Here is a 20820-nt window from a genome sequence, read left to right as displayed (position 1 = left end):
ATCAGTGATATCAGCAAGGCCAGGCAGGATTCTGGGTCAGCTTCAGTCATAAACTCAGCAGAATAAGCAGTGATAGATTAGCCATACATTCCCCATCTGCTGACTCCAGTGCTGTTCTTTTTAGGGCTAACTGATCAAACAACTTGGAAAAACAGCTCCCAATTCCCAGCAGCATCGGTTTCCCATGAATAATTACATTTACAAATTAATTATCTGCATTAACATGATTTTATACTGTTTGTAACTTACTCTCTGGCTGGAAGCAGTCATGAGTAAAAAACAACAAATGATCTTTAAATTATTTGAAAATTTCTTTTGGTTCAAGCATTAGTTGGGGGATTTTGTTTACAAAGTAATTGCATGAAGTCATACTGCTAAGAAAATGAATAAGACTTCAATGAAGTTTACTGATAAAAGGTAAAATAAGTTTAATTTACGTGGACTAGAAATGAGCAGCTGGAAAATGAAATATAAAATATAATACCACTTACAGTTGATCAAATAAAAGACTCCTAGGTATAAATCTAAGAGAATATATTACAGGGTTTTTAGGCCAAAAATTATAAAGTACTAATGAAAAATATCAAAAATCTAAGCAAATGGAGAGACATTCCATGTTCACAGACTGGAGAATTCATTATAGTAAACATCAGTTTCTCCCAAGCTCCTATGGAATCTCAGCAATAACTTTTTTAGGTATAGGCAGGATTATCTTAAAATTTATCTGGAAAAAAATAAAGGAAATAAAATAGCTGAAAGGATTTTGAAAAATAATATAGTGGGAAGAATCACTCTAACCCATTTTCAAGACATATGAAGACTGGCATGATGAGCATAGGAAATATATATAGATCAGCGATACAGATATACCAAAAGACTGACAGCCCTGGTTGGTGTGGCTCAGTTGATGAAAGCATTGTTCTGTAAACCAAAGGTCACGGGTTGAATTCCTCATTAGGGCATATACCTAGGTTGTGGGTTTGGTTCTCTTGACGGGCTTGCACAAGATGCAAGCGATCGAAGTTTCTTGCACTTTAATGCTTCTCTCCCTCTCTTTCTCCTTTCTCCTCTTTCTAAAACCAGTAAGTATGTCCTTAGGTGAGAATTTCTTAAAAAGAAAGAGAAATAGACCCACAGAAGTGGCTAAATGCTTTTTGAAAAAGAATCAAAAGCAATTCAATTGAGTCCTTTCATTATATGATGCTAGAGCAATTAGATAATCCATATACTAAAAAATATCCTTGACCTAAATCTGTATCTTTAAAAAAAAAATCTCAAAATGAATCACAGCCTTAGGTTCAAAATGCTCAGCTGTTTTTAGGAATAAGGACTAGGCAAAAGGTCTTTAAGACAACTCCAAAAGCCAATTTCATAAAAGGAAAAATTGATACTTGCCCAAAATTAAAAATCCTGCTTTGCAAATGATCCTATGTAAAGGATAAAAAAAAAGTTATAGAGAGATCTTGTAAACCACTTAAATTACTAAAAGAAGAATTTAGAATATATAAAGAACTTTTAAAACTCAACAGTTTAAAAAATCCAGGAGAAAATGGGAAAGGCCTAAATAAATATTTACCAAGAAGACTATACAGATAACAGGAAAGCACATGAAAATGTGCAACATCATTAGGGAAGTACAAATTAAAATTACAATGAGATATTACTACACACCTATTAAAATAGGTAAAATAGAAAAGTAACAATACCAAATGCTGATGAAGATGTAGAGAAACTGGATCTCTTCATGTATTGCTGTTAGAAATATAAAATGGACAGCCACTCTGGAAAATTTTTAACAATTTCTTTAAAAACTAAACATGCAGCCCTGGCTGGCGTAGCTCAGTGGATTGAGCACGGGCTGGGAACCAAAGTGTCCCAGGTTCGCTTCTCAGCCAGGGTACATGCCTGGGTTGCAGGCCATAACCCCCAACAACTGCACATTGATGTCTGTCTGTCTCTCTGTCTCTCTCTCTCTCTCTCTCTCTCTCTCTCTCTCCCTCTCCCTCTCCCTCTCCCCCCTCCCTTTCCTCTCTAAAAATAAATAAATAAAATCTTTAAAAAAATAATAATAATAAAGTAAAAAAAAATAAAAACTAAACATGCTTTCCACAGTGGTCCAGCAGTTGCACTCCAGGGTATTTAGTCTAGAGTAATGAAGTTTGAATTCTTCCCCAGAACACTTCTACCCAAATGTTTTTATAGTAGCCGCATTCATAATAGCCCCAAACTGGAAGCAACCCAGATGCTCTACACAGGTGATGGTGCACAAACTATTGTGCTATCACACCACACAGAACTTGACTCAGCAATAAAAAGCAACAAGCCATTGGTTCACATAAGAACCTGGGTAAACCTTACATTTATGCTGAGTGCAAAAAGTCACAAAAGGGTACATATAACATATGATTTCGTTTTTATAATTCTTGAGATGATAAATTACAGAAATAGATAATAGATTGTTCATTAGAGGTTACGTAGGGAGCAGGGAGTTAGGAATTAAGGGTTGATTTTAAAGGCCAACACAAGGGATTCTGGTGATCAGATTGTTCTATGTCTTGATTGTCAGTGTCAGTACCCTGATTGTGATACTGTACTATGTAGTTTTATGTTATGGTAACCTGGATAAAGAGTCTAGGGTATCTCTATTATTATAACTGCATATGACTTATTATCTCAAAATATTTAAATAAATCAATAAAATGTGTAGTTAAATCTAAAGTATAGGGATAATCAATATCAAGGACCACTTGAGGATATTATTTTTAAGTTAGATGGTATATTTGACCATTCTGTGACCTTAGGATTTATAAATAGTGTAGAATGAAAAATGAGGGTCATAAAGACAAAAGTTTGAATCTAGGAAAACATTGCCTGATGGAGTTCCATTTTTGGAACAAATTTACCTATGACTGCCAACGCACATACTAAGACTGCATATAATATATGCTTAAAAGGAAAGAAAGTCAAGCTTGTACACCCTGTTTTCCTTTACCTTTCATTCCAGTTTACCTTTTTCTTCAGTTTTACTTATATTTGTGGCTTTTTAGGTGGAGTATTGCTTCTGGAAAATCCAAAAGGCGATAATAGGTTAGACCTTTTAAAGCTGAAGAGTGCTGTTAATAGCATTTTTGGTGTGAAAAATACAGAGCTGGCTGTCTTCCATGGTGAAACAGGTATGTGCAAATTTGAAAGTTATCCTTAACCTTTTACATGAGGTGGATTGTTAAAAATATGAGTCAGGCTAGACTGTTCAGCAGTGCCTGCCTGAAGCATGCCTGTGTCTCCGTTCTGTGCAATATGGCGGAACAAACACCATAGTTATTAGGAGATGAAATCTCCCATCCTACTCTCTCACCCGTTATCCATATGATAGGTTCTGGGCTTCAGGGACTTCCCTGGAGAGTTTTAACTTTCTTAAACATAGTACCTGTGTCTTGCTAAACCCATATTTTCAATAAGATAAGCCTAAATAAATTTTTTTAATTGTAAGTACATTCTCTCCCACTGTCATGGGTTAAAATGTGAGATACAACCTGCCCACCCACTGCCCCAAAAATATATTTCAAAGTCTTTACTCACAGTACCACTGATCTTCTTTCTAAATAGGGTTGTTGCAGAGGTGGTTAAGGTAAAGTAAGGTGGGTCCCACTACAATATGACTGATGTCTTTATGAGAAGTTGGTGAAGACACAGAGGCACCATGTGATGACAGGCATAGATTGCAATTATTGCAGCTTCAAGCCAAAAAACACATAAGATTGGTAGGGGCCTTCCTAAGCTAGGAAGAGAAAGGGAAGGATTCCCCCACAGGTGTCAGAGAAAGCAAGATCCTATTGATAGCTAGATTATAGACAGACATCTTGCCTCCAGAACTATTTGGTTTTTTAAGCCCTTTAGTTTATGGTTCATATAGCAGCTGTAAGCAAACTAATACACTCTGAATGCTTATTTTCAGAAACTTTTAAATAGCCTAAAAGATAACATTTAAATCGTCAGTAACTGAAAGAATACCTGCTGAACCTCAACAGTAAACACCACAGTAAGATACTATTACTTGCCACCACATTGGCAAAAACTAGAAAAATTTCACAGCATTAAATGTTGTCAAGGGTATTGTGTAGTAGGAACTCACATTCACTGCTGGACTGTAAATGGATAGAACCACCATGAAAAATCATGCCATCCTGTCTGTTAGGAGCTGAAGAGGGAAGCAAAAGTAATATGAGAAAAACCCGGTATGTTAAAGGTGTGGATGAGAGTGGTTAGTTGGAGCATCTGAGAAAAATCTCTGACCAGGATCCACCACAGGGTACCGATAAGTAAGTCAGTGGAAGGATTGGGTTTCTACCTGAAGTCACTGTAGGATGAGAAGTAGGCATAGTCAAGGACAGACTGGAACTCATCTGTCTAGCCACTGCTAATAGTGACATTTTGGACCTGCAGAAGCTTTGCAAGAGAGTTGCTCATGTGCGTGGCCCAGAAGTTGGAAGAATGGAAGCCTGTGAAAGCTGAGTGGTGCCTCTGCCCACATTGACTTTTCAAGCATAGTGGCTGTAACTAAACTGTCTTTCAAATCCTGTGCACCTTTCTCTGGGAAACTTTTAGCTTAGCTAAGTTAGCAGAGTTAAATCTCCACAGTCCACCCCTTGTGGTATCTCCTCTGGCAGGCATCTATCCTGGCTGAGCGAGGCTGTGTTTTATTAAACCTTTATTTATATAAACAGGAAGCCAGCCAGGAGCCATAGTCTCCATATCCTGGTTTAAAGCATGCACGGTATCTTGGAAGACAGTATCACAGCCCTGCCATCTGTAGGCACCCATGTGGTACTTAAACTGAGACTTCAAAAGGCTACTCCAGTGGTACCTCATCAAATTAAAAAGCTTCTGCACGGCTAAAGAAAACAGCATTAAAATGAAAGGAGAACCAACTATATGGGAAAACATATTTGTCAATGATACCTCGGACAAGGGTTTGATCTCCAAAATATATAAAGAACTCACATGACTCCTCCAGGAAGACAAAAAACCCAATTAAAAAATGGGCAAAGGATCTGAACAGACACTTCTCCAAGGAGGACATACAGAGGGCCCAGAGACATGAAAAGATGCTCAGCATCACTTGCCATCAGAGAGATGCAAATTAAAACCACAATGAGATACCACTTCACACCATTCAGAATGGCCATCATAAACAAAGCAGCAAACAAGTGTTGGAGAGGATGTGGAGAAAAGGGAACTCTAGTGCACTGTTGGTGGGAATGAAGACTGGTGCAGCCAATGTGGAAAACAATATGGAATTTCCTCAGAAAACTAAAAATGGAACAGCCTTTTGACTCAGCAGTCCACTGCTAGGATTATACCCTAAGAACCCTGAAACACCAATTCTAAAGAACCTATGCACCCCAATGTTCATAGGAACACAATTTACAATAGCTAAGTGCTGGAAGCAACCTAAGTCCCTATCAGTAAATGAGTGGATCAAAAAACAATGGTACATTTACAGAATGGAATACTGCCAGCAGAAGGAAAGAAGGAGTTCCTACTCTTCACAACAGCATGGATGGAAGTGGAAAACATTATGCTAAATGAAATAAATAAGCCAGGTGGTGAAAGAAAAATACCATATGATCTCACCTTTACCTGAAACATAATCAGCAAAAGAAAAACACAAGCAAAATATAACCAGAGACATTGAAATTAAGAACGATCTGATAGTAACCAGAGGGGAGGTGGATGGGAGGAAGGGTTTTCAGGAACAACTATAAAGGACACATGGACAAAATCAAGGGTGGGGGCTGGAAGCAGGGGAGGGAGGTGTCTTTGGCTGTGGTGAGGGGGGTAGTTGGTAGAGGAGGGAATGCAGACAACTGTAATTGAATAATAAAATAATTTTTTTTAAAGCCACTCCACCATTGTTCTAGACCAGCTGCTTCTTGGTGATGGGGAACATGGTATGGCCAGGGAATTCCCTGAATACACACACCTCGCCATATCTCAAGTTCTTTAGTCAGAAGCAATACTGTGTGAGGTGCTATAGTAGTAAATAGGATGTTCCCAAAGTCCACAGATGATGGGTTTGACAGAAGCATTTCAGGCAACTAAGACTAACCCATACCCCAAATAAATGTCTATTCCAGTAAGAATAAAGCACTACGTTTTCCATGATGGAAGTGGCCCAGTTACCAATCTGTCATCGGGTTCTCTACTCATCATCTGGCAATAATGTGATATTGGGAGCTTAGTAATGGTCCTTCTATTGGTTGATGGGATATAGTGTACCAACTAGCTATTTATTATTCACTATTATTTACAGTGAAATCTGTGTTGCTAAGCCCATGTGAAATCTACCTAGCCAGAATGGCCCCTTTATTCATCATTCCATTGGGAAAGAACAGGAGTGTTTGGGGAGAGGGTTAGTACTGACTTCCACAAAACAGGTGACACTGTCCACCTAATTTTTAGGATCCTCATACACAATCTGCTTGTTTGCAGCAGTCTTTCTACATACCTTTGCCCTGACTTCCTTGTCACTAGTTTTCAAGTTCTGTTCTTTCCAAGTCCCTGGTCATTCCCAATCAGTCAAATTATTAGCCACTGCCCATGAACTAGTATAGATCCATTCCTCTGGTCATCCCACCTGAGTAAAATAAACAGTCAGCTGCCCTGAATGAACTTGTGCCCACTAATTGTCTTCCTGTCAACACTGTTTTTCAGGGCCACCCAGAGTGGGTGGGTGTGCAGGACTACAGTCATCTATTTGCGATAGTGTGGCACGTTATGCAGACCCACTCACACAAAACACTTGACATACTTTCTTTCACAGTCAACTGGTGAATCCTCAGGAAGCCATAGGTGTGGGTCAAGAGAGGAGCCCTTGTGACTCCAGGCTGGTCATGGGCATCCAACCACTAGGTAAAACAGGTCCTTGAGGGTGTTACCCAGTCTGGTTTCATACCTACCAGCTCCATTCCCCATCCTCAGTCACAGCCACTGCCTGTCACTCACCTATGTTTACATTACTTAGCAGTGTTTAACTTTCTGTAACTAAAATTATATTGCACATGTTTTGTGTGTCTTGCTATTTTGCACATATGTTCTTGAGTCCAAAACCATGTTTTCTCACTATGATTATTATTCTTAGACACATGGGTCTTTTCATGGTGAAACCTGGGGTTCTCAGGAGAAAATTTTAAGAAAGCTACAATATAATATACACTTGACCCTTGAAGAATGTGGGTTTTATGGATACTGATCCCCCCACCCCATCCCACACTTCTGGTTAAAAATCTCAATATAATTTGTGTAGTCAACTCTTCACCTGCACAGACTCAACCAACTATGGACAGAAAACAGTATTTTCCATCCAGTTGGGAATGCAAAAATACTGTTTTCAATCCCCAAATGCAAAACCTGCAAACACAAAAGACCGACTGTATTTATTTTAAATTTTTTTTATGTAAGTTGGCATAGTTCAAACCCATGTTGTTCAAGAGTCAGCTATACAGGGAAAGAATGAAAGAGGGATAGAAGAGTTGGCCTGTATTTTAGATTGTGAATATGCCGTTACACATCAATAACATTGTCTATTAATTGCATATTATTATAACCTGATTTTATAGTAAAGGCAGTATCCTTTGATAAACACATGAAGAATATCACTGAAAATATGTATATGTGGTAGTTTAACAAATAAGAAAAAGTGAATGACTTCAGCTCTGAAAGAATAATATCTTGTTGCTCTTGTTATTTTTAGAAATACAAAATCAAACCAACCTACTGAATCTTAGTGGGAAAACACTATGTGTGACCGCAGGATCAGCTCCCTCTCTGATTGACAGTCCTAGTACTCTTCCCTGTCAGTATATCAACCTACAACTCCTGAACACACACCCACAAGGTAGGTGCCTCCCCTAGCTATGTGAATTGCTATGTGAGTTACCGTGTAATTACTATGTAACTATGTGAATTACACTCTCCTCAGGTGAATTGTGGGGTTTTGGGCAGTAAGGTTTACTTTAATGTTCAACCTCTCTGACTTCTGTGGATTTTTCACTTTGGCTTTAATGTAGTAATATAAGTGTAGATTCCCACCCTGCTTTTGTATATCTATGTAGAAACGACTTCATCCATCTGACATGTTAAAGAAATGATATAAACTGGTTACGTAAAAATTAGAGCTAAATGAAGCTAAATTGTTTAAATGCCAAACATTTTAATTTAGCTTTTTTGGGGAAATTTTTTTTATTAATTGATTTTTTAGAAGGTGGGGGAGTAGAGACACCAGTTTGTTGTTTCACTTTTCTTTATTTTAATTTTGAATATTTTGTTATTTTGTTACTGTTAAACCAGTTTTCCCCTTTAGTCTGCCTCCACCCAGCCCACCCTCTGCTCCAGAGTCATTCCCTATCCTGTTGATCATACCCATGGGTTGTTCACAAATGGCCCTTGATTAGTCCCTTCCCTGTTCTTTCCACCCTGATGGTCCTTCCCTCTCCTCCCTGGTCACTGTCAGTGTTCTATTTTTCCATGCCTCTGGTTCTGTTTTGTGCATTAGTTTATTTTGTTCATTAGCTTCCTCTTGTAAGTGATATCATATGGTATTTGTCTTTTACCAAATGGCTTATTTCGCTTATCATAATATTCTCCAGTTCACTCTGCCAGGAAGGGTAGGAGCTCCTTTATTCTCTGCTGTGTAGTATTTCTTTGTGTAAATGTATCACCATTTTTTGATCCACTCATTTACTGATGGGCACTTAGGCTGTTTCTAGCACTTGGCCATTATAAATAGGGCCTCTGTGAACATAGGGCACTATTTATAAGTTCTTTTCAATTGCTGTTTAAGGATATTTAGGATATATTCCTAGCGGTGGCATTGTTGGGTCAAACAGTAGTTCCATTTTTATTTTTTTGAGGAAATTCCATACTCTTTTCTACAGTGGTTACACCAGTCTGCATTCCCACCAACACTGCAGTAGGGTTTCCTTTTTTCCACATCCTGACCGGCACTTATTTGTTGATTTAATAATGAACACCATTCTGACAGGTGTGAGGTGGTATCTCATTGTGGTTTTAATTTGCATCCCTCTAATTGCTAGTGGTGTTGGACATTTTTTCATATGTCTGTGGGTAATTTCCTTCACCAAGTTAAGAAAGTTTTCTGTCATTACTTTTTTAAGTAAGTTTTCTATCCCTTGCTCCTCTTCTTTTCCTTCCGGTATCCCTATGATACAGGTATTATTACATTTCATTGTTACCCTACAGTTCCCTTAAGCTATCTTCTGTCTTTTTGTGTCTTTCTTCATTTTGTTGCTCTGTTGTAGTGTTTTTCTCTACCTTGACCTCTAACTCTGATTCAGTCCTCTGCTTTATCTAGCCTACTTTTAATTCCTTCTAGTGTATTCTTCATTTCAGATACTGTATTCATTTTCTCCTGGCTCTTACTGATAGTTTCTATGCCTTTTTTGTGCTGATATAGTTTTTCTATGCTTTTTTTATGCTAATATAGAATTTGTATAGTTATACAAGTTCTTTGTAGCTTCCATAGTGTTTCTTGTAGTTCTCACTGAGCTACTTTAGCATCTTTATAACCATTATTTTGAACTGTATGTCTGTTAGATCACTTGCTTCAATTTCATATAGCAGTCTTTGTGGGGATTCCTGATTTTTTTTTTTTCAGTTGGCATGGTTCTTTTTCTCCCCATTTTAGGTGACTCTTCTTGTTTGTTTCTGCACATTAGATTGATCTGCTTTGACTCTTTGTCTTTGTGGGGTACTGTTCTATGGTAGGAGACTTTGGGACTCAGTGGTACAGTCTCCTTGACTTCCTGAGCTGGAAATCCTTTGGATGTCCTTTATGCCATTTATTTGGGCTCCCTTGCTATAACTGCGTTTGGGTCATTGCTGTGTTATTTGGTGGGTATTTCCCTCTGGTTTGCTGGCTGGCTGGCTGAGAGGCATACTGCCTACCATGTCTTATATGCTGTTACACAGGTGCTGCCAGAACAAAACAAAACAACCCAGGATACAAAACTCACACCTGCAAAAATAACCTTACCCACAACCACACTATCATCAGTATACAAGCAAATATTAATAAAGGTATAAGGATATTAAGACTATCATTTAAAAAAATAGGAGATGACTAAGTGAAAGAAAAATGATTTTGAGAGGGTAGAAGGAGTAGAAATAATAAGACTAGGAAATAGAAACAAGGCAAAGAAAGCAAGAAAATAAAATTTACAATGTAAATTTAAAAGGGGGTAAAGAAGGTAAAATGGATTAAGAAAAGAGGAGTATAGTATGAGGTTTCTAAAAACAATTTGTTTAATAGTGACTAGGAACCAAAATAGAAGAAAAGGTCCACCACAACAATATCTACCACAAATGAGGAAAGATTGATACAGGTGGAATGGGAATAACATGGAGAAAAGGGAAAGAAAAAAAAAGCTTATGAGATATCTAAAGGAAAGAAAAGTGATTTTGACAGGTTAAAGGGCAAAGAAATACAAGTGAGGAATGAACACCAGGCTGAGAGGGGAAAAGTAAAGTTTAAAACAAAAAAAGGTAAGAGCAGGAGGAAGGTAAAATTGAATAGATGAGGGGAATGAGAAAATTTGAGATTTGAAATATAAAAGTAGTTAAGGCCTAGGAATGAAATTGAAAAAATGCAGCAACCACTGTATCAAAATCCAATCCGCAAAGATTAGTAATGGTGGAAAGAGAATAAGGGTATTTTAAGAACAGGAAAAAAGAATGTGAGATGCCTAGTGACATGAAAATGGTTTTGAGAGGCTGGAGATAGGAGAAATAATAAGAGTGCAGACTAGAAACCAGTTGTAGCAAGAGAGAAAATAAAATTTAAAACTGAGAAGGGGAAGGAAGAAGACAGAATGGAGTAAGAGAAGGGAGGTACAAATTAAGAGATTTGAAATAAAATAAAATTTAAAAAAGTGAAATTATAGGAACAAACTTGAAGGACAAATAATATTAAAAAGCAGTGCAGGAGAGAGAATATTGCCAGTAATCAATAAGACTACAGTGCAGTTCATCTCAGCAGAGCCCTGTGTTTGCTACTGTCGTCTCTTTCTGGATCTGCTCCTGCTAATGTTTGATAGTGTCCTAGTCTCTGACCCTAGGCAACCTGTTTGCCACTACAAGCAATCCACAGTCTGTGGCTCTTTCCTTCAGGCTTGGGTGGCACCAGTGTCCTGCCCCATAAGCTTTCCATCAGCACAGGGCCCAGGAGTGGTTCATTTATGACCTGAGAGGACTGCCAGTACCTCCTCCACCTGGTTCCAGAGGGGACCTCTGGTGGGAACCCTGGGTCACCCCCAGGAGGTGCTGTTTATTCTTCAGGGAAGATGGTGGGAGTGTTTCCCTGCCCCTTCACCATGTCTTGGTCTGTCCCATATTCTTTCAGATAATGTATGGTTTCTGGTAAGTTAGCTGTCCATTTCTTGTAAGGGGTCAATATGTGTAAAGGAGGCAACTCTTTTCTGCTTGGTGCAGACAGCAGCCCTAACAGCTGAAGCAAAGTGGGGCCCTGAACACATCTTGTGCCTATCTCTAATCTCTCTGCTGTGCTGATTTCACTTGATCAGGGCTGGAGGAACAGTGTAGCTTGTAGAGTCTGGTAGAAAGGGTTCTTTCAGATCTATTCTTATGCCCACCCGGGCCACCATGGATGTGCATCCAGCAAGGGGCTCCTGAGCTTGGCCTTAACTGATCCATAAAGCCTGTAATCCCATGGGTGGGGGTTGGGTAGACCTGCTTTGCTGCAGCAAATCTCAGGTGTTCAGCTCTTGGCTGTCTTGTCCCCAGCCTGCCCCTCTTGCAGCAGACCTGGGCCAAGCTCCCTATTCTGTACAGTTCCCTGCTCACCAGCTGTTTTTGGTTGGGTTCCACAGTCACTTCAGCGTGATAGTATCACTCTGATTTCTTTGTTCACAGAGACACTGCGCACACCCGCAAACACAAGGTCCTGCCTCAGCTCCTCTTTTCAGAGAGTTTCTGTGTGGCCCCCACACAACAGCACCCACAGCAGCACCAAGTCCTGGGGGACTTGTTTTCCACACACCTCCCAACTCCTCAAAAAGCACAAAATCTCTCTCAGGGATGACCACAGCTCTGCTACTGCCTTGACAGTTTTAACGTTTCTCTCTGGATCTCTTCTGGATGGTGATGGCAGGGTGCTCTCACTGCTTCCTCTAAGTGCATCTCAACCTCAGGCAGGCCTGCTCCCACTGCAATGCCTCTGGAGCCAGCCCACCCTGGCTGTCTCTCTCAGCCCCTTGGAGGTCAAGGCTCCTGAGTCAGATTCTAGTCACGCAGTTACCATGGTGCCTAGGGCCCAGGATGCAACAGCCTCCTCCCTAGTAAGTCGCAGCCTATGGATCCTGGCTGAGGTGTGGGCATTCTGGAAGCTTCTTCCCAAAGAGGCTATTTTGCATTCCCCAAAATGTCTCCCACACCAAATCTCTACAGCTGGAAGTACCAGACTGGGCAACAACTTTAGCAGCTGCTCTGCCAGGAGAGCTCAGGCTGCCCACTCCTGTGTGCCCTGCAGACAGGCAGGCTCTTGCCCACTAACACACTAATCTGCGTACACACTCACACACGCTCTCACTCACTCTCAGCCAGTGGAATTCTGAGTGGATTGCCCTGCAATTTAGATGTAAGACCGGTCTGGGTCTGGGAGCAAGTGGATGGAGCTTCTAGCTGCTCCACACACGTTAGATCCTGTTGTTTCACGTTTTTTGCAATCATTGGTTACCTCTTGTATGTGTGCTGACAAGGGATCTATCCCACAACTTTGACGTGTAGGGACAACACTAATCAACTGAGCTTCCTGGGCAGGGCTCTTGAAAAATGTTTCTAAAACTGTTATTTTTGTTTCCTGTTATTTTGGTGTTCTCATCATACACATTTGTTAGTGGAGTCTTCAGGCTCTTCATTGGAGTGTTTACTGATTATCTCTTTCCCACGCTGTGGTTCTCTACTGGTTGAGTCTTCTTTTACTCCTTTCCCTTTTCCTTTGTGAGATGTTTAAGACTCTTTCTCTTTCTGCAAACTGTACAGCTGTCCTGCTCAAGCTCTTTTACTTACCTCTGACTCTGCAAGCCAGCATCAGTCACTGTTGCCATTAGGAATCCAGTAGCTAGATGGTGTGAATTCTTGAGATTTAATCCAATTTGTTTGTTGTTCTTGTTGTTTTTTTCTGCAGAGTGTTTACTGGGAACAGTGGGTACTCTCCTGCTTGAAAACCCATTCGGACAGAATGGACTCACCTATGAAGGTCTTCTGTATGAAGCAGCCAAGGTGTTTGGCCTTCGCAACAAGAAGTTAAAGTTATTTCAGGATGAGACTCAAATGAATGGTGAGGAGATTGTAGAACATACTACATTTTTGTTTTATTTTTTTTATTATTTTTTTTTTTTTCATGAAAAGGAAACGTTTATTTAATGCTATACAAACTTAAAGTAGTGACCTAATGTCTTCACCAAAATCCTAAAATCCCTAAAAACACCCACAAACACACAGTCCTTCCTTCCTTCCCCCTTTGCCCAGTCCAGAGTACCGTATCTCAGGAAAGGAAATAGAAGTCCATGGCTTAGGTAGTCCTCTGGTTCTTCCCAGTTAGTACTCCCTCTCAACTGGGAGACCTCCCTGGGTTCCTGGCACCCTCGGTTGAGTCGCCGGGATCTCTGCTAAAACCAGGTGGTGGTTCCCCCTTCTAAAGCTGCGGGGGCCCCACTCTGCCAGGCCGTGTGGTTCTCTCTCTCTGGGATGCGGGAGTCTACACTCCGTCAAGTCCGCGTGCTTCTCCCTCTCAATGCAGCATAGTTCTCCTCTCTAAAGCAGCATGGTTCTTCTTCTCAGGGCAGCGCATGGCTCTCCCCCAATGGCTGCACATGGCTCTTCTTCCTAAAGCAGCCTGCTTCTCCTCCTCCTTATTTTTTCTTTTGCTAAAAGTAGGTGTGATACCAGTAACCAATTATAGATTAAATGTAGGAGATAATACTATTACCTCTTTTTGTCCTCTTTCTCCAGAAGTTCACCATAATACAATGTTAAAAAAATATTTAAGAGGATGATTGCCTTTTGCTTTTGAGATCATCTAAAAATTATATTGGTATGTTATTAAAAATACAGGTTGAGGCAAAAGTAGGTTTGCAGTTGTGAGTACAGAAAATAGTTTACTTTCTTATTTATTAATTATGGTATTATTTTCCATATGAACAAGTGTAAACTTATTTTGTCCTGTGCATGCTTCTAGGAAAATTAGCGTGTTTGATGATTCTAAATTGTTCTCTTCCCCTAGAGTCAAAATGATCACATTATTGTCAAATAACAGTGTGAGGGAATCCTATAAGTGACTTTGTCCCTCCTCCTTTACAGCTTATAAAGCAGGTTTAAATGCATTTTCTCAATGAGTTGCATCAGAATGAATAGCTAGGTCATCAGTCAACATATTTACCACCTAATAATTCAGAAAACAGAGGCTCAGGATAATTGGCTTGCACAACACACAGGCTGGTGTCTTCAAGGACATGTTTTCTCTATCTCTCACACTTCTCTTTACATCATCCACTTCTGTACTACTGCTTCTCTGTCTATGCTGACAACTTCTCTATTGACATCTTACCCTCCCTTCTAAGTCTGATCTGTAACCCCTTAACATTGGACATTATTTCCTTGAAAAGGTTACAGTGGGATCTGGCTTTGTTTTGTTTTTTGTTTGCTTAATAACTATCCTTGTCATCCCAACTCAAAACTTTTTACCATTCCATCTTTTAATTTATATAGCTTATAGCCTGAGATTTATTAGACTTTCTGAATCAGGATTTGTGTTGTGTCTTCTAGCATTGGTGGAAAACTGGCAGACATTATCTTTCCCTCTTATCTTTGATTTTTCTGCAGATTGAATATAATATGCCTAGGTTTAGATTTTTTGGTATAAGGCATTCTTTATTTCTGTTGCATTGTTTTGATTTCTAAAATTTCCTTTTAATTCTTTCTTAGTCTCTATTTGCTTACATTGCCCATCTCATCTTGCACGTTATCCACTCTTTTCATTAGAGTCCTGGCATGTTAATTTTATTTATTTTAAATTCCCAGTCTGCTAATGGCAGAGTGATGTTTGCTTTGTCTCTTCCTACTGTTTTTCTGTTGGTAGTGGTGGTGTTGGGTTTGTTTTGTGGGGTGTTTCTTTTTTTTAGTTTGGGGTTTTGTTGTTTTGGGGGGGTTGGGGTTTTTTTATCTTTTAGAATGCCTGGGTATGTTTGTTGATTGTTCAACATAATGTACTAGGGGAATAGAACTGGGTTAAATGGGACCTTTGCTGTTCTTTCATTGGTAATCCATTTGATCATACAGGAGGTCACATAATGTCTTGGTAAGATATGGAAGGAGGGGGAGTAGAAGGTCTTCTAGAGTTTCATCATTATGTCTCAGTCTTTAGTGGGAATGTGACCTGGGGACCTTCACAGATGTTTCTCTGCTTTTCAATTTTTCTTTTTTCTTAAAGTGAGAAAGGAATGCTATAAGGGGCTAGGGTTGGGTATTTTCCTTCCCCTGAGTAAATTAGATTCTGCTTAAAAGAGTAAAAATTCAAAAACTATTACTGCCTAGGAAGGTCTTCAGCTATTTTGCCAGGATTCTTTTCCACAAGTCTTACACCTTTTTCCCCCCTCATTTTCTTCATTCAGTGACATTTTTGTGTTTAGTTGATTCTTTATAGTATACTCTTTTGATTTTCCTTTGACTTCCTTTAGTGTGTTTTTTAGGTATTTTCTTAGTGTTAACCACAGGGGTTACAACTAACATTCTAATTTATAACCTAGTTTCAATTGATACCAGTTTTACTTTTAATAGCTTACAAAAATTCTGCTCATATTCAGCTCTGTCCCCATTATATTCTTGTCAGAAAATACACTACACATAAATATAAATGTAATATTAATTGTTTTATGTACTTATTTTTTAAATCATGTAGAAAACAGAAAGCTGCCCTGGCTGGTGTGGCTCAGTGGATTGAGCACCAGTCTGCAGATCCAAAGGTCACCAGTTTGATTCCCAGTCCGAGCACATGCCTGGGTTGTGGGCCAGGTCCCCAGTTGGGGCATGTGAGAGGCAACCAACCTATCAATGTATCTCTCAAACATCAATGTTTCTCTCCCTCTCTCTCCCTCCCTTCCCCTCTCTAAAATAAATAAAACTTTTTTAAAAAGAAAACAAAGCAGAGTTACAAATCAACAATGCCATAACCATACAACTGTGAGTCACTTTGTAGCATCCTTGCATTTCAAATAGAAGAACTTCCTTTATCATTTTGGGGGCCACATTTAGTAGTAAAGAACTTACTCAGCTTTTCTTCATATGGGAATGTTTTAACTAGTCTTTAATTTTGAAGAATAGTGTTTGCCAAATAGAGATTTCTGTGTTGATAGTTTTTCAGCACTTTAAATATGTTATCCCATTGCTTTCTGGCTTCCATGGTTTCTGATTAGCAATTGGCTATTAATCTTATTGAATATTCCTGTTATATTGCTTCTCTTTTATTGTTTTTACTATTTGGTCATTATTTCTTTAAATGTTCTATCTTTTTTTTCTCCTTCTGAAACTCGAATAATGTGTATGCTTTAGTCCACTTGACTGGATGATTTCAAATGTCCTGTGTTCAAAATCACTGATTCTTCTGCCTGTTCAAATATGTTTAGTCCCTCTAGTGAATTTATTTCAGTAGTTATTCTCAACTCCAGAGTCTGTATTTATTTTTTTTCTATAATTTCTCTATTGATTTTTTTAAGATTTTGTATTTATTTATTTTTAGGGAGGAAGGGAGAGGGAGGGAGGGGGAGAGAGAGACAGACAGAGAGAGACAGAGAGAGAGACATCAATGTGCGGTTGCTGGGGGCCGTGGCCTGCAACCTAGGCATGTGCCCTGACTGGGAATCGAACCTGCGATGCCTGGTTCGCAGCCTGCACTCAATCCACTGAGCTACACCAGCCAGGGTTCTGTTGATGTTTTTGAATTGTTGATGCATTGTTTTCTTGGATTTCTTTAATTCTTTGTGGTTTCTGTTGGCCTTTCTATTAGTTCATCGTTTTCCATATAAGAGCGTTTGTATGTTCAAATACTTGTGCTTTAAATAAAGCACAGCTATTGTCAATTATTTTTTTTCTCTGAATGAATAACATTCCTGTTTCTTGGTATGCCTTGGGATATTTTTGTTGTTGAAAACTAGACATTTGAATACTGTACTGTGGTAACTCTGGAAATCAGGTTCGCCTCCTCACAAGGGTTTGCTATTTCTGATTTTTGAAAGCTGTAATTGTTCATTTATTTTATGACTTTGCCAAACTTACACGCACACAGCCCCCAAGACTATATTCCTTGTTATGTGTAGTCACTGAAGTCTGTTCCTTTAGCTTATATTCTACTACTGTTTGACAGAGATTTTCTTGACTTCCAGGAGCTAAAAGCTTAACAAAATACCCACCTCTCCCAGTTTTGGGGGATCAGCTTGTGCTAGGGTACTCATTCATCACAGCCAGGCTAATTACAACCCTGCCTCAGTCTTCAATTTATGTTTTCACTGAGCCTGGAGAACAGCCAGATTTGGCCAGAAAAGCCTTTTACCTTTTTCAGAATTGAAAGCTTTGGCTCTTCTTAGGTCTCTACTCTGTATACATCCTGGCCAAGGTGTACATGTGGCTTTCTAAAGTTACCCAAGATATATGGGCAACATTTAATGCCCAAATTATCCAAAGAAACTGTCTCCTGCTTCTCCTCCCAGTCCTAAGCAGTATGTTTCAATAATAATTTTTTGTTACACATAGCTATGGGCTTTTTTTGTTTGCCTTTCAATGTTTTTAAGCAATACCTACAACTTTCTGCCCTGAGTTAGTTCCAAGTTAGGCAAAACAAAGAGAAGCCTCTTATGTAAGTTCTTCAGATAGCCCCCAGACACGTTAGAACAAACGTGGTATCTTTTTTCTCTCTTGCTTCTAGAAATAGGTACCAGGGTCTCACACTGGGAACACAGGCTGCTGTCTTCAAGCCCACTGCCAGGCTAAGAGGGAACTTGACACACATGCTTGTTTCTCGTGCATTTTCACTGTATTTCTCCTCTGAAAATTATTTTTCATGAAATATTAATATTTTGATAAATTAGAAGGATGACATAATGCTTACGGTTTGAAAAACCCACTGATGCCATTTTGATTCGTCCACTAGATTCTAAATATCATCTTTAGATACTGAAATTATCTATTAAGGAAGCAACTTCAGAGTATTTTTGTACTGAGAATTTTTACTAGGACAAGAGCTATTTTTAGGAAAAGTTAATCCTTCCCTTTGAATTCAGAGCTGACTAACTGCAAAGTGTCCTAAAGCAGGCAAAGAACTTTTTAAATGTTTTTTCTCTCTTTGAGTTTTTATATATTCATTGTTAATCAGTAGTGTTTGTGTTATACTTTGTATATGTAAATTTTTTATCTTTGGCCGTACTGGCTCATATATTCTTGGACATGAGCCCTTCATTTTTTTTTTTTAATTATTTTCTGATATTGTAAGGTGTGTCCTAGGCTTACCATGTACTCTTCCCTGGATTTGGGAATAGCTGTTCTTCACTATGTTATAGGAAGTCAATATTTAAAAACCACAAATCTGGGCCACTGGCTTAGTTTTGCTCCTTGGCCTTTTCTGTAGATAGAGGAAATATCTTGTGGAGTGGTATGAAGGGAGGGGGTATGGGACATTTTGACAAATACCCAGAGTTAGTAGGTTGAGGGCATAGTCCTTCAAACCTTTAAACCAGGACTTGAACCCCAGCTGTAACAAGTTAGGGTTCAACTACAAACTCAGGGAGGGGTTCACACAAGACCACTGTCACTTCTGGCACCGAGTACAAGTTCAGAGGATTTCCCAAAACCACTCTCAGGTTTAATAATTTACTAGCAGGTTTCACAGAACTACATTTATTATAGGACAAGGATAAAACCTTAAACCAAGCCCAGGAATAGATGAGCAGGGCCAAATATGGGAGGGGTCCAAATACAGAGTTTCAGTTGTCCTCTCCCAAAGATTCATGGACAGTATTACCTCCTCCTGGCACCAGTGCATGTCGGTATGTACAGTTTATTACCACCCAGAGAAGCTAACCTGAGCCTTGGTGTGCAGGGCTGGTCTTGAGCCTTTATTACATAGGCATGCTTGATTCATTGCCCACATGTGGAGCCTACTCTTGCCCTGAATCATATGGTTGGTCTTTCTGGTATGGTCACTTCCACCCTAAGTCATCTGTTTAGCATAAACTATCAGGTGTGGTCAAGGACCCACCATGACTAACAACACACACGACTTTCTCAGAAAGTTCTATGGGTTTAGAAGTTCCCCAGGAACTGGGACAAAGGTCAGACCTCTGTTTGGGTTGAGGCCAAACTCATTACTTTTTAGGCAGTTAACATTTTTAAAATATGCAGAATAGGTAGAAAACTTATTTCTTTTTCTTCTTTTATTCTAGAAATTACAGAAAAAATCCCCATGAAGACTTTGAACATGAAGACTGTGTATGTTTCTGTATTTCCCACATCATCTGACTTCTAACATTTTATTATCAATGAGGTTCAGTTAACCTTTCCCTGGCATGTATCTGTCCCTACACACATACACACACATATATACATGTAAACAGCTGTATATTGAAGATATTTCTTTCAGGTACATGGGTATAATATGCTGCTTTTGGCCTAAATTAGAAGTGGGATTGATCCATCATGTAGCCTGAGACCTATACAGTTGTGTTGGGAGAAGGTTACAATGTTACCTCAGCACTAGAGTTTATTTCTATACTTGAATTCTTAATTATATTATAGAGGGTAGAAGTGATTAAAATGGCATAATGTATGTTATTCTGTGGTCTTTAAAGCTGTTGAAAGAATGAATAAATATCTGTATTTTCCTGGGGAATTTCATGGAATATTTTGTTCCACTAAAACAACAACAAAAAACATCTTTCTCTCAAATGATAAATGGGTTAAAAGTAATTTATTCTCCCATACTTTAATGAAACTTGAAACTTATTGTCTTCAAAGAACACAAAAACTTAATAGTGACTTCTATATTAAAACAGTGGACTGAACATCTTATTTTACTTCTGCCCAAAATCCTGTGTGTAACAGAAGCAGCAACCAAGACAAAATTAGATGTGCAAGATTTATTGGGGGAAACATACATGAAAAATAAAGGGGAAAGGGAGCAAGCATAGGTAGAGGGAACCTTCAAACTGCAATTTAGGTCTGGCACCTGTGAAAAGTTAAGAGGGAAAAAGAAAATTAATTAGAAAAAGCCAAGACTGCTGTGCAACTCTCAGAAAATCTTGATCAGGCCAGTCAAAGTCCCCAGGCAAGGATCCAAAAATAAAATAAAGAGTTTAGAGTTTGGTAGAAATAACTTGTCTTTGTATTCCTGCATCATTTATTCCATGGCTTGGAGCAGCCCAGGATGGGCATGCTTTCAGCATAGATCTCTCAGTGGATCTGAAAGTGTAGTAACTGGAAGCTGTTAACCAGCTATGCTCCTTACATCAGATTTTCCTGAAGGGAGATCTGAATTGTGTGACTCTGGCTGCTACAATAACTATTCAAATGCACAAATGTGGAATAAACAAAACAGAAAGTAAGTGTTGGCAAGGATGCAGAGAAATTGTACCTTTATGCACTGTTGGTGGAAATATAAAATGTTGGCAGTGGGGATGTAAAATGTTGCATTCACTGTGGAAAACAATGTGGAGATTCCTCAAAAAATTAAAAATAGAA

The 20820-nt window shown here is 39.0% G+C and overlaps 1 protein-coding gene across 5 annotated transcripts in view; it reads left to right on the top strand.

Annotated features, from left to right (window-relative positions):
* IARS1 (isoleucyl-tRNA synthetase 1) overlaps nt 1–20455 on the top strand; it is a 113055-nt gene extending 92600 nt beyond the window's left edge. For 4 of the 5 annotated variants that reach the window (XM_028531660.2, XM_036018424.1, XM_036018423.1 and 1 more), the window contains exons 31-34: nt 3048–3173; nt 7754–7897; nt 13223–13375; nt 19527–20453. In XM_028531660.2, the coding sequence (XP_028387461.1) occupies nt 3048–3173; nt 7754–7897; nt 13223–13375; nt 19527–19609 (506 nt within the window). In that variant the 3' untranslated portion in view covers nt 19610–20453. Of the gene's footprint in view, nt 1–3047; nt 3174–7753; nt 7898–13222; nt 13376–19526 lie in introns of all 5 variants that reach the window. The other variant, XM_028531659.1, reaches the window with a different exon arrangement.
* The last annotated feature ends 365 nt before the right edge of the window (nt 20456–20820 follow it).

This window comes from Phyllostomus discolor, chromosome 2 (genome assembly GCF_004126475.2).
Source record: "Phyllostomus discolor isolate MPI-MPIP mPhyDis1 chromosome 2, mPhyDis1.pri.v3, whole genome shotgun sequence".
NCBI lineage: Eukaryota > Metazoa > Chordata > Mammalia > Chiroptera > Phyllostomidae > Phyllostomus > Phyllostomus discolor.
This window is presented reverse-complemented; position numbering and strand designations above follow the sequence as displayed.